This window comes from Eptesicus fuscus, chromosome 18 (genome assembly GCF_027574615.1).
Source record: "Eptesicus fuscus isolate TK198812 chromosome 18, DD_ASM_mEF_20220401, whole genome shotgun sequence".
Taxonomy (NCBI): Eukaryota; Metazoa; Chordata; class Mammalia; order Chiroptera; family Vespertilionidae; genus Eptesicus; species Eptesicus fuscus.
In genome coordinates, this window is record NC_072490.1 from 41083878 (window position 1) to 41097659 (window position 13782).

Sequence of the window (13782 nt, forward strand, 5' to 3'; positions counted from 1 at the left end):
TGGTCTAGACTATTTAAAAATCTAACAACTCAACAATAAAAACATAGGTAACCCAATTAAGTAATAGACTAAGGATCTGAACAGATACTTTTTCAAAGATATATGAATGGCACATGAAAAGATGTTAACATCACCAATCATTAGGGAAATTCTAATCAAAACCATAATGAGCTACTATTTCACATCCACTAGGATGACTACAGTAAAAACAAAAATAAAAAACAAAGTTGGTGAGGATGTGGAGAAATTTCACTTCCACAATGCTAATAGAAATGTAAAATGGTATAGCTGCTTTAGAAAAAAATTTGGTGGTTCCTAAAAGTTACTATATAGTTACCATGTGGTCCAGAAATTCTATTCCTAGGTATGTAACCATGAAAAATGAAAATATATCCACATAAAAATATACATGAATGTTCGTAGCGCATCCTATATAATAATCCAGTATAATAAAGAGGTAATATGCAAACTGACCATCACACCCTCATAAGATGGCTGCCTATGACCAGGCTGGCAGGGGGGTTAGTGAGGAATGACCAAATAACTGAACAAGCAGGCTGCGTGGGGCGACCAGGTCAGCGGGGGGGTGGGAGGGGGGCGCCGTTGGGGGTGACCAGGCCGGCGGTGGTGGGGGTGGGGGTGGTGGGCAGGGCAGTTAGGGGCAACCAGGCAGGAGAGCAATTAGGAGCCAGCAGTCCAGGATTGTGAGAGGGATGTCTGACTGCTGGTTTAGGCCCGATCCCCAGGTTCGGGCCTAAACCGGCAGTTGGACATCCCCCGAGGGGTCCTGGATTGGAGAGGGTGCTGACTGGGCTGAGGGGATCCCTCCTACCCCCAACCCCCCGTGCACGATTTTCGTGCACTGGGCCTCTAGTTATTTTTAACAGCAATAAATTAAATGTCTAGCATCTGATGAATGGGTAAATAAAACATGGTATATACATATAATAGAATATTATTCAGCAGTGAAAAGAATGAAGTACTTACACATTCTACAACATGCATACCTTGAAAACATTATGCTAATATGAAATGTCCAGAATAGGAACATTCATAGAGACAAAGTAGACTGGTGGTTGCCTAGGGCTGGTGAGGTTGGGAGGAAATAGGTATTGACTGCTAACTGGCTGGGGAGAAATGGATATTGACTGCTAACTGATTGTCATGATGGCTGCAGAACTCTGTGAATAAACTAAAAGCCATTAAATTGTACTCATTAGGTGAAATGCACAATATATAAATTTTTTTATCAATAATGTTGTTATATAAAAATTATTAGCTCTAAATTAAGGTATCCACTCTTATCAATAAAAATCATAACAAAAAAACTAACCTTGAATACTTGAGAACCAGGTTCATTATAAGTTTTGGCATTTTTTGCTAGAAGATCTATATCTTTGGCCATTGCATGAATACTCTTGTAGCTTCCATTCTATAGTAAACAACAAAATATACAAGTTCCTCTTATTAAAATTAATCAGTATGACCTTATTATTTTAAAAAAAGAACTCTACATATTTAATTGCCACTATGTTCCAAGTCTTTATTGGAAAGTACACATGAACAATATGTTAAAGTAAAAATTTATTAATATTGTCCATTTACAAACAAGTTTTTGAGGTAATTAACAAAACCAGAGCTAAATTATTCTCATAAAATAACTTACAATTTATTTTAAAAAATCAAGGTAAAAGTTGTTTTACTTAGCAAACACACAGTTTCTACTTAGGTTCCAAGCACTGTTCTAAGTGCTTCATTAATACTAATTCATTAAGGTGGACTTAACAGTGTGAAGTAAAACTCCTCTAGTTTTATGGACCACTTCTGATAAAAAAAGGTCTAGCACAGATGTTAACATTTGTGCGTACCCATATCTTGACACTTATTCAATCCAAAATAACCCAGGAGACTCATAATTGCCTCAATTTACAAAGGAAAGGAAGGAGGGAGACTCTCTACTCAAAAGGTACACATGAGGACACAGAAATTGACATGTTCTAGAGAGAATGAGGGAACCAAATAAAGAAGAATGGATGGTGGGGAAGGGTAAAACCATGAGCACAGGCTGCGTAGGTAGAGTAGGGAAAATGAGGCAGAGTACAGAGAACCAGGCAAAGCAGAAGAGCTGGTTATTTGTCTTGTAGGGATACCCAATATCTGAGCACCCTTTTTATTTGTAGGAAATACCAACACAGGTGGTAGGGAAGGACCTACCTTTCACAACAGAGGGTAAAAGTGGGCAGATGGTAGCTTTGCCAGCAGCCTGGCAGCTAGGGCAAGGAGAAATAATTCATGCTTGAGCCTTGAGGGACTAAAGACAACAGCAAGGGAATGGAGGAATGCATTCCTAACTCCTGAAGGAGAGTAGAGTATAGGAGTGGAGCAGCGGGTGTCCAAGGCGCACATTGGCAAATGACAGTGGTAACGGCAATGGCACCACAAAGATACTGCGTATCACCTAACCTGTGCCATGACAGCCCTGAGTGCTATTTCCCATAGCTCTCCTACCTTCCTTCTCAATGATTCCATGAACTATCTAATACCTTTTCATGAATGCTTTTCTGCGTATATTAGCCAGAGCTTGTTGTTGAATTGGCACAAGCAGCTGCGACTTCCTTCAGCAGGCATTAGAAAACTAGTGACAAGTCTCTGGGTAGTGGAATAGCAGGAAGAAAGCTAGGGTCAGGAAGCAACATGCAGAGAGGACTAGAGAGCCTTTCATCAGAGAGGGAGTAAAGACTATTACAATTATTTAGACATAAGAGGACAAAGATCTTAATTGGGAATGTGGTGAAAGGAGTTGCTTCTGTGAGGCTTCAGAAGGAAAAGCACATAAGATGAGAGGTCACAGAGTGAAGACTGGAGCTGAGGTATGGGTGTTTAAAGACCCACTCTGATTTTCTGTATTATGAAAACATTTTATCCCTAGATAGATGTTAGAAACCCTAGGGATTTAGGTTCTAGGAGATTAAGTCACTCCCAGTAGCACCTATTAGGTTGCCTGAAAAACCAGGAGGGAATTTGTACTGTAACATTCAGTGTAAATATTTCTATGGTACCAGTAATTACTGCCCTGTTACTCTTTCCTACTCTTTTAGAATTTAAAACCAAGGAAGTTTCTCCCTCCCGGCAAACCACTGTGCTTTCAGGTTCCTTTCTCAATAACACCATATAACACATCATTTTCCTTTCTGCTTTATCTGCTAGTAGCCTCCTTACCCTGGGAGGTTCAGTCACTCACATTACCAAGGCCACATCTCATAGATGCTCTAGGAGATGCTTCACATACATTATCACCGAGCTCGAAAACTCTGTGAAGCAGTAATACTACATTCAGCATACAGCAGAGGAAGCAAGCAGGTCGCCTGACCAAAGTGACATAGCTAATAGGAAGCAGAGCTAGGACCCTGGCTAGTATTTCAAAATGGTTAGAGCATTGACCCCAACCACCAAATGGTCACAGGTTAATTCCCCGTCAAGGGAAGGTACCTGGGGTTGCACATTTGATCCCCGGTCCTGGTCAGAGTGCATGCAGGAGGCAACCAATCGATGTGTCTCTCTCACATTGATGTTTCTCTCTCTCTTCCCTTTCCTCCCTCCCTTCCTCTCTCCCTTCTACTCTGTCTTTAAAAAGCAATGAAAAAAATATCCTTGGGTGAGGATTAACAAAAAACAACAAACAAACAAATAAATAAATAAATAAAGCAGAGCTAGGAAAATAACCCAAGTTAGTCCAAATTCTAAAAACTAGATTTTTGGTATAATTTAGCTCATTTTTCCTATACCTTCTTTAACCTATGATAATCAAATTTTAATTCTCATTCATTTTCATTCACTCAATTAATAAGCACCTACTCTGTAGAGAGGAAGTAACAGTATAGGGGTTAAGAGCATAGACTTTTAGAGACAGACTGCCTGGATCCAAATCCTAACTCTTCTCCTTAATAGTTGATGATTCGGGAAGTGATCTACCACTCTTATTTGCTTTCATTACGTTAATGTGATAATCCCTTACAGAGACATCTGCTTCTCGTTTTCTAAATCTCCATAAGAACATAGGCCAATCTACCCTAAACCACACACGATTACATATGGTCATCTTCATACCTGTATCCTCTGGGCAATGGTCTTGAGATCTATAGGTTCCTTAATTATTGCATAATAGTCTGGATATTGCTGAAAGACAAAAAGCCAGGCATGCTTAATAGGTGAAAACATCCAGCTAATGAGAAAACAAGGAAGCACACTGACACTGACCATCTTAATCAACTGAGCAGCTTTGTGGGATTCAAAACTAAAGACACAGCTGTCCAGCATATCAAGCTTCATGAACTACCCTCAGCATGTTATAGTTTATAGTTAGTACTTTTAATTATTATTATTATTTTAAAATATATTTTATTGATTTTTTATGGAGAGGAAGGAAGAGGGATAGAAAGTTAGAAACATCGATGGGAGAGAAACATCAATCAGCTGCCTCCTGCACACTTCCTTCTGGGGATGTGCCCGCAACCAAGGTACATGCCCTTGACCGGAATCGAACCTGGGACCCTTTAGTCTGCAGGCCGACGCTCTATCCACTGAGCCAAACCGGTTTCGGCAACTTATGCTTATACATTTTAAATGAAACTATGTTTAAGGAACAAAGCAAAGTTCTGTTTTCTTATCAAATGTTAGCTTATCACAATAAGTAAAGTTAAACATGTTAGAGGAACATCCTTGAAGGATTTCACAAAGCCTAGCGTGCATGCACTGCCCTGAGCCCTTCCTATATGTTATGTTCCTTGAAGTAAATAACTGAAGTTGACCAAAAATCAAAAGTTGATCTCCTCAGGTGTGATAGGTATCAGAGGAAGTCAGATTGTGCTCTCCAGGCTCTTTCTACCTGTTCAAATCTTAGAGCCCAAACAACAACAAAAGTAAAGGCCAAGGTTTCATTCAATTACTAGGCTGAAGGGATGATCTCAGTGATGCTTCACCTTATCTGATCCCTCTGCTTATCCCTCTATTTTCTTAACCTTACTACTCCTTTCTTTGCTTGGATTAAACCCCTTTCCTGTCCACTCTCTTCACCAATTCTACTTCTGAGAAACAGTTTAGTAGACAAATTATGGCACAGCCACCCAAGTTGGGGTACAACGTAATCCAAGCTGCTGGCTCACGTATTTCCAACCCACCCCTCTCACTTAGCCAGTCCTACTTCGGAAAGATTTATAAAGGATAGGTAAAAACTGCCTTCCCCTCTTTGTTGTCTTTGGAATTGTTACACCCTGAAGGACCACTGGAAACCTGCTTTCCCCAACAAACTCCTGCTGCGTGGTATCCCAAAAGCCTTCCCAGAATGGGGGAACTAGGTTATTACTATTTTATTACTCCAAATTAACCTTGGTGGCTCAACTAATACTGATTATCTCCTGCACAGTAAGCATAAACCTTGAGTAAAAATTGTACTCCTCTCTCATATTTTTTATTGTAGTAAAATATACATAAGATTTACTATTTAATCATTATAAATGTATAGTTCAGTGACAGTAAGTACATTCACATTATAGTGCAACTATCACCATCATCCATCTCCAGAACTTTTCATCCTCCCAAACTGAATCGCCATACCCATTAAACAATAACTCTCCACTTTCCCCTTCCTACCAGACTCTGGAAATTGCAATTCTACTTTCTGTCTCTATGAATTTGACTACCCTAAATACCTCCTCTAAGAGGAATCATATAGTATTTGCCCTTTTGTGTCTGGCTTATTTCACTTAGCACAATGTATCCAGGGTTCATTCTTATTTTAGCATGTGTCAGAATTTCATTTAAAAATTTTAAAGGTCAAATAATACTCCACTGTGTGTATATATCACATTTTCTTTATCCACTAATCTGTTAAGAGACACTTGGGCTGGTTCCATGTTTTAGTGATAGTGAACAATACTGCTATAAACATGGGTGTACAAATATCTCTTTTTTAAAAAAATATATTTTATTGATTTTTTTACAGAGAGGAAGAGAGAGGGATAGAGAGCCAGAAACATCGATGAGAGAGAAACATCGATCAGCTGCCTCTTGCACACCCCCTACTGGGGATGTGCCCGCAACCAAGGTACATGCCTTGACCGGAATCGAACCTGGGACCCTTGAGTCCGCAGGCCGACGCTCTATCCACTGAGCCAAACCGGTTTCGGCTACAAATATCTCTTTGAAACCCTGCTTTCACTTTTTGGGTATACACCCAAAGTGGAATTGCTGGCTCATCTGGTAAAACTATATTTAATTTGTTTTGAGGAATCGTCTTACTGACTTCTTTTCTTAACATTTTAAACTTAAGTCCAATATAATAATTTTATTTTTCTAATCAGATCCACACTTAGGCCATTAATGGTTATATGTGCTTTATACCTAATGTCATAAGTGTCCTATAACTAGTCAAGACACACCTTTAAATAACTAGTCTTATTGATGACTAGTGGGGAAAGCTTCATGCCCCTCATCAGTCAACAAGCACTTCTTGCACATCTATGGGAGGCTGGGTTCCAATTACATGGTAGAGACACAAAAGAAAATATGGCTTTGTGCCTATCATTAAGAAATTCAGGGCCCAGGGAAGGAGGTAGACACAAAAGTAAATGATCACAATGGAGGAATTCATTTATCTTCCTCTCATTCTGTCTCCTGAGCAAAGAGAATGTTTTTGGTCTTTTATAAATAAACTAGAGGCCCAGTGTACAAAATACGTGCAAGGGACTCGGCCTGAGGCAAGCAGTGGCAGCTGCCTCAGCCCTCACAGCCCCAGCTTTGTCCGGAAGTTCGTCAGGAAGGACATCCGGTCTAATGAGCATATTATGCTTTTATTATTATAGAAGAGTTAGTTTACGTGTTTATTTTATTATTTAGAATTACCCATCTTAGAAACAACCCAAAAGCCCATGAAGAGATGAATAGATAAACAAAATGTGGTATATAAACAAACCATATATACACACACACACACACATACACACACACACACATACACACACACACAATGGAGTATTAGCCTTAAAAAGGAAGGAAATTCTGACACATCCTACAACATAAAGGAACTCTGGAAACATTCCACTAAAGTGAAATAATCCAGACACAAAAGGATAAATATTGTATGATTCCTCTTATATCAGGTACTAAGTCAAATTCAGAGAAAGACAGAACATAGAATATTGGTTACAGGGCATGGGAGGATGGAGGAGTAAGGCGTTATTGTTTAATGGATACGGAGTTTAGGAAAATGAAAATTTCTAAAGATGGATGGTGGTGATGGTTGCACAATAATATGAATGTAACTAATAACACTGAACTTTTAAGTATTACTGGCAAATACTTAAAATGGTTAAATAGTAATCTTATGTTATGCATATTTTATGACAACAAAAAATACACAGAATTACCAATCAAGAAACAAAAACACAAATTTTTTTTCAAAACACACAACCTTCTGGCCAAGTATAGAACATATCCTGTGTGTGCTGCTGAGACCATGAGGAGGAGCTCTTGGCTATCTCCAATGCCTTCCATTAACTGTACTCTATTTACTAAGAATAAAACATTTGAAATACTTAAAAATAAAACAAAACACCCACACTTGAATTCACCTATCTTTAATTGTATCACTTACCACTTTAGAAGGCAGTTTCTGAAAAAGTTCGCTAATGAGATGTCCTGATGGATTTGTGGCTACAACTATGGCTTCAAGAAGCTGCTCCAGGATCTCCTTCAAGTAACTTGGAGAAGACTGGAAGGAGGGGTTTGAGAGAAAGAAGAGAGGGGAGAAATAAGTACTTTACAAGAGAAATCCCAAAATAAATGCTTTAAATATTTCCCAAAATTTGAAAGCCAACTCAAAGAGCAACTTCTAAACAGTACTTATTTTAAGTACAAGTTTTAAGAATACCACAGAAATGCCCTGGATGCTGAATGTGGTGGCTGTACTCACAGAATGGCACATGTGAAACTAATGAGGCGCTTCACATATTTCAGTAACTAAATCTTTTGGATAAAGTCCTTTCATAAACGCCATTCCACAGTAAATATTGTTAACAGTGAATTTCAAGTACCATATGTATAAATGATTAGACATGCATACCTTTTTTGGGTCCGAGCAACTAATAAAGAAAAACATGTCCCATGATACCGAGTCATTTCTACACCTGCTGTTCATATCTACTGAAGTCTTGATATTCTGGTAGAATAACTATATATGTAAAGTGGGAACAACATACTTTTCACCAGAGCGTGCTTTGCCATCTCTAATAACAGAATTCAAGTTATATCAAAACTGACTGGAGAGTAAGTCAATTAATGCATATCACTTCTCTCCAGATGGCCAGCTTATCCTACCTTAGTCACTGTTTCAACATGGAAAGTATATGACCCAAAAAGTACCTGGCCAGTTTCTATAGTGAGCACTGGGATATCTCAGTCAAGGTTTATAGTAAATGGTAGTTCAAGTCCAAACCATGTTTTGTGCATATTATATAAAGATTAATAATTATTTCTGATTTAAATATTAAATGCACTAGTATTTTTGTCCTAATCTAATAGGTCTTTTTATTTAGTATAATCTCAATATTAAGGTCCCCTAACATTAACTATACAGAGAGGGCTTTAACAAATCTCTTGGGTCTACCACAGAGCCTGGCAAAAAAAGACACACAATAAATATGTAACATGTAAGACATGTGGTTAGCTGAGAGTCTCCAACCATATAAGCTTAGAGAACCAACATAACACTGATGAAATCAGATTAAAATATCCATGTTTAAGTCATTTATTTCCTGGCTAAAACATGGCACCATAGAGTTAGCTTCAAAAAGAGGAGAATTATATTCTACAGCCAAGATTCCTCTCCTCCAAGTCAAACCAGCTACTTTGTGTTGCAGGTCACAAAAGAAGCAGGGTATATAAATGCAGTCATACAACCTATTCCCACAATTGAGGAAAACTCCAAAGACATCATTCTTAATTTAAAAATGAAAAACTTGAAAATTCCTTCCTCCTTCTTGAGAACCTTAGGGCTAGAAAGAAGTTTGGGAAGTGAACGTGCAAGATCCTTCCAATTTTTTACTGATAGAAGCACAGGCAATTTCTAAATGTAGGCATTCTCATTTTTGACTAGAACCCTGGAGGCCTAAATTAAGGCTGAGCCCCCTGTAGGTAATGAATCTTCTGCTTAAGAAAGCATGTTGCTGCTCCCATATTAATATCAGAGAGTAAAATTTCAGGGAATCCCTAATTAATTGCCTTCGACCTAATTCCAATCTTTTAACTTCTAGAAAGAAAGTGACAAGGTCCCTAGAAACTAGCTTTTGAGACTCCACAAAAAAAAGGTATGTTTTGAGAAATTCACCCACCATATTTCTTTCTATGTTGAAGTTTCAGGAAAAAAAAGGGAAATGCACTGCTTTGGGTGTCTTACTATTTAGCTGCAGAAGAGAGATGTAATTCCTCAGGAATTAATTATTCTTTTTCAAACATTCATTCAGCAAGAAGTATCAGTACCACCCTGGCTAGTGTGCCCAGTGGTTAGATCGAACACACGGAAGGGTTAGATTCCCAGTCAAGGGCATAGACCTGGGTTTTGGGTTTGCTCCTGAGCCCCAGTCAAGGCATGTATAGGAAGCAACCAATAGATGTGTCTCTCTCACATCAGTGTTTCTCTCTCCCCCCCCCCACTCCCCCTTCTCTCCCTTCCAGTCTCTTTAAAAAGTCAATGGGAAAAAAATACCCTCGGGTGAGGATTAACAAACAAAAATTCAAAAAAAAGGAATTTATCAGTACCTACAAGTCAGGCACAGTCTACATGTCAGGAATAGGTGAAGAAGGTGATTTATTTTGTGGACTATAATTCTACTTGGGGGAATACAGAAAGTAAACATCTAATTTAATAAACAAGTTAGCTGACCAAGTTATATATTGATAAAGACTGAAGACCAAAGAGATGTGATGACGGAAAACGAGTGTGGAGCAAACAATTTAAATGGGGTGGTAAGGAAAGTCCTCTCCCAGTTAAGTGTTATTAGATAATGAAAAAGAGCAGTGTTATTAGAATTAAGTGTTATTAGAATAATGAAAAACAGCAGTGACGGAAGAGCCAAAAGAAGCACATTCCAAGCAGAAGTAAGAGTAACTGCAAAATTCCAGCGACAGGAACACACTTGGCACATTCTAGGAACAGTACTCAGTCTAACCCACAAAAATATTCCTAAGGTGATTCCACTGACTCTCCAACTTTTAATCACAACACAGCCTACTCTTACATGATATCTCAAATAGGAACATTGAATCACTGATGATATGAACATTCTCTTTCAAACTGAGCAGGAAATATGCATTAATAAATAAGAGCAATTCAAAAAAGCAATCACACATGGGACACGTTGTCCTGGATGTCTTATGATTCCTTTTAATTGCAGTGGGTCTGTCTATATTATGCCCCTTGACCCTCTCAGTTACCAACACAACTATATAGAAAGACCACAACAGCCCAGAGAAAAATCACAGGGGCCTTGTCCACTTCCCAACAGCCCATTCCAGCTGCGCACTTACTCCTTCAGTCACTGTGCCTTGATTGTCTTGTCCATCTTCATCATCATCTTCATCATCTGCTTCTCCTTTCTGAACAAACTCGTTTCTTGTTCGAAGGTACAAATCCCAGAGTTTGCAAGCAGCTTTATATTCAGGAGAATCTGGCTGTATATTAGCAAAGAGAAGAGAAAAAAAAAAAAGCACTTTAATATTTTATTATAAATCAATTACTATTTTTAAAGCATCCTGTTCCAGCAGAGACCGGTATTCTAAGATGTAACTTTAAAAACTCTACCACAAATGTTAAACTCCTTATGATTAAAAGACACATGGGACACAATTTCTTTTCTCAAGAACTAAATGTATGTTTTAAAGGCATTCTGAAATAAATTTAATTTATTTATGCCCTATCTTATTACAGAAAGATTTGAGGCAGAAGAGGAATGATTTGCTAAATTAAGACTCATTATTACTAAGAAAGCCACTATGGAAAACAGTATTGAGATTCCTCAAAAAAAAAAAACACCTAAAAATACATACAACCCAGCAATTCTACTTCTGTGTATTTATCCACAGAAAACAAAAGCACTAATTTGAAGATACATTGCACCCCCTCTGTTCACTTCAGCATTATTTAGAATAGTTAAGATATGAAAGCAATCTAGGTAAGTGTAAGTTGTGTATGTACACATGTATACAACATACACACACACACACACACACTCACACACTGGAACATTACACAGCAATAAAAAAGAAGATTTTGCTATTTGCAACAATATGGATGGACCTAGAGGGTATTATACTAAGTGAATTAAGTCAGACAAATAGTATATGGTTTTATTTATATGCGGGATCTAAAAAACAAAACAAATGAAGAAACAAAATACAAAAACAGACTCATAGAAACACAGGCCAAAGGGATGGTTGCCAGAGGGGCAGGGGGCGGGGGGGATAGGTGAAAAAGATAAAGGGGAATACACCCCAATCTCCACCCAGCTCAACCATGGCACTGTGGGAAAGGAGAGGTACAAGATGAATCATCTCCTGTGAGAGCTCATCATGAGCTAGACCTAGTATCTGGCCTAGAATAAGCAAAAAATCTCTTCTCTAGATCAATTCAACTTCAATCTGAGCCTCAAAGAATCTCTAGAGATAAAATTCCAACAACTATTAGCTTCTGGTAAAAATTCATGAAACATACAAGAATAAAAGAATCACAACAGAAAGCTAGCAGAAATGACAGCAAACCAGACATGCAAATACTTCAGATATTGGAATTATCTGCCATAAAATAAAAACATGTTGAATATGTTTAAAGAAACAATGGGATTAAAAATTTAAGCAAACAGCAAGGAACCCTAAAAAAACACTACCAAGATACAAAAAACAGAAATATTAAAATGTAAAAATTTAATGGATTGGTTTAAAAACAGATTTCAAAGAAAATTAGAAAAGCAACAAAGAAACAAAATAGGGGACTGTGGAGGGTTAATGGAAATGGAGACCTAAGAGAGTTCTGATATAATTTTCAATCTTAGTTCTACAAGAAGAGAGAATGGGGCAAAGGCGATATGTAGCCATAATGGCTGAAAACTTTCCAGAAGTGATGAAAAACATCCATCCAAAGATTCAGAGAATCCTATAACTCCCAAATTATATAAATAAGGCAAAAAGAAAATACTAAAGATAGTCAGAAAAGAAAGATAGATAACCTTTAAAGGAGCTATAATTATATTAACAGATGACATCTCAATAAAAATAAAGGAATGAATAAAGAAGGTAGTACGTTTGTGAGTAAAAATAAACACTGCAGCAGGGATCTAGTGGGAATGGGAAAGGAGTGTAGTCACTGCTTGCCCTGGGGTGTCACAGTGGATTTGTGTCTGTAGGGAAACCTCAGTTGTCACAGAGCAATTTGGCCTGTGAGAGGCCAGAAGTGTAAGAGGGGAGTGTGGGCATTGGGCGCTGTGGGGTGTTACTGTGTCCATGGAAATCCTGGGGTATAACAGTAGTTTTTTTTCCTATCACCTGTATTTCAACTTTTTTTGTGATAACCATTATCACAAAAGGAGAGGTAGGGATAGATAGAAACATCAATGATGAGAGAGTATCAATGACTGCCTGCCTCCTGCACGCCCCACTCTGGGCATGTGCCCTAACTGGGAATCCAACCATGACCTCCTGGTTCATAGGTCACGCTTAAACACTGAGCCATGACAACTGGATAGCACTCTCCTCATATTCACAAAATTTATAGCAGCACAGTTCATTATTGCTAAGAGTAGAAACAATGCAAATGTCCATTAACTAGGAAATGGATAAACAAAATGTGGTATATCGATATAATACAGGGTGGGAAAAAGTAGGTTTACAGTTGTTCATGTGGAAAATAATACAATAATTAATGATACAAGAATAAACTCTGTGTTTTGTGTACTCACAACTGTAAATTTACTTTTGCCCCAGCCTTTGTTATGACATGGATGAACCTTACAGATATTATGCTCAGTAAAAGAAGCTAGTCACCAAACGCCGTATCGTATATGATTCTATTTATATGCAATGTCCTGAATAGGGAAATCCATACAGAAAGTAAATTGGTGGTTGCAAGAGGCCCCTCGGAGGAGGGACAACAAAGAGTGCATGCTAATGGATATGGTTTTCTTTTGGGGATAATGAAAATATTCTGGAGTTACATAGTTGTAATAGTAGCACCACTGTTAATATATTAAAAATCCCTGAATTCTACACTTTAAAAAAGTGTTTGAATTATAGCTCAAATAAAATAAAAAATATATGTACACACAGTTTCAAGAATAAATCTAACAACATTTTTGTAGAATCTTTATGCAAGACAGAGCAAATTCATAGATTGGAATAATCAATATCACAATTATGTCAATCCTCCAAAATATGATCTACAGAGAGTCAATGCAGGCCCAATAATAATTCCAAAAATTTTTTTGTATGCTTATTGACTTAACACACTAATATTAAAATGTATAAGGAAATGCCAAGAATGTATAAGGAAAAGGCTAAGAATAGCCAACATGCTTTCCTTAACAGATAAAGAATTATAAAGCCACTAGAGGCCCAGTGCATGAAAATTCGTGCATGGGGGGGGGGTGTCCCTCAGCCTGGCCTGACCCCTCTCACAGTCCAGGAGCCCTCAGGGGATGTCCTCCTCTGCGGGAGGCAACCGGACTGATCAGGGGAAGA

The 13782-nt window shown here is 38.0% G+C and overlaps 1 protein-coding gene across 1 annotated transcript in view; it reads right to left on the bottom strand.

Annotated features, from left to right (window-relative positions):
* The window catches only part of PBRM1 (polybromo 1), a 140359-nt gene that overhangs the window by 107097 nt on the left and 19480 nt on the right, over window positions 1-13782 (bottom strand). The window contains exons 6-9 of the mRNA XM_008151491.3: window positions 10582-10725; window positions 7652-7768; window positions 4108-4176; window positions 1334-1432 (exon numbers count right to left, since the gene is read on the bottom strand). Of these exons, the coding sequence (XP_008149713.3) occupies window positions 1334-1432; window positions 4108-4176; window positions 7652-7768; window positions 10582-10725 (429 nt within the window). The remainder of the gene's footprint in view (window positions 1-1333; window positions 1433-4107; window positions 4177-7651; window positions 7769-10581; window positions 10726-13782) is intronic.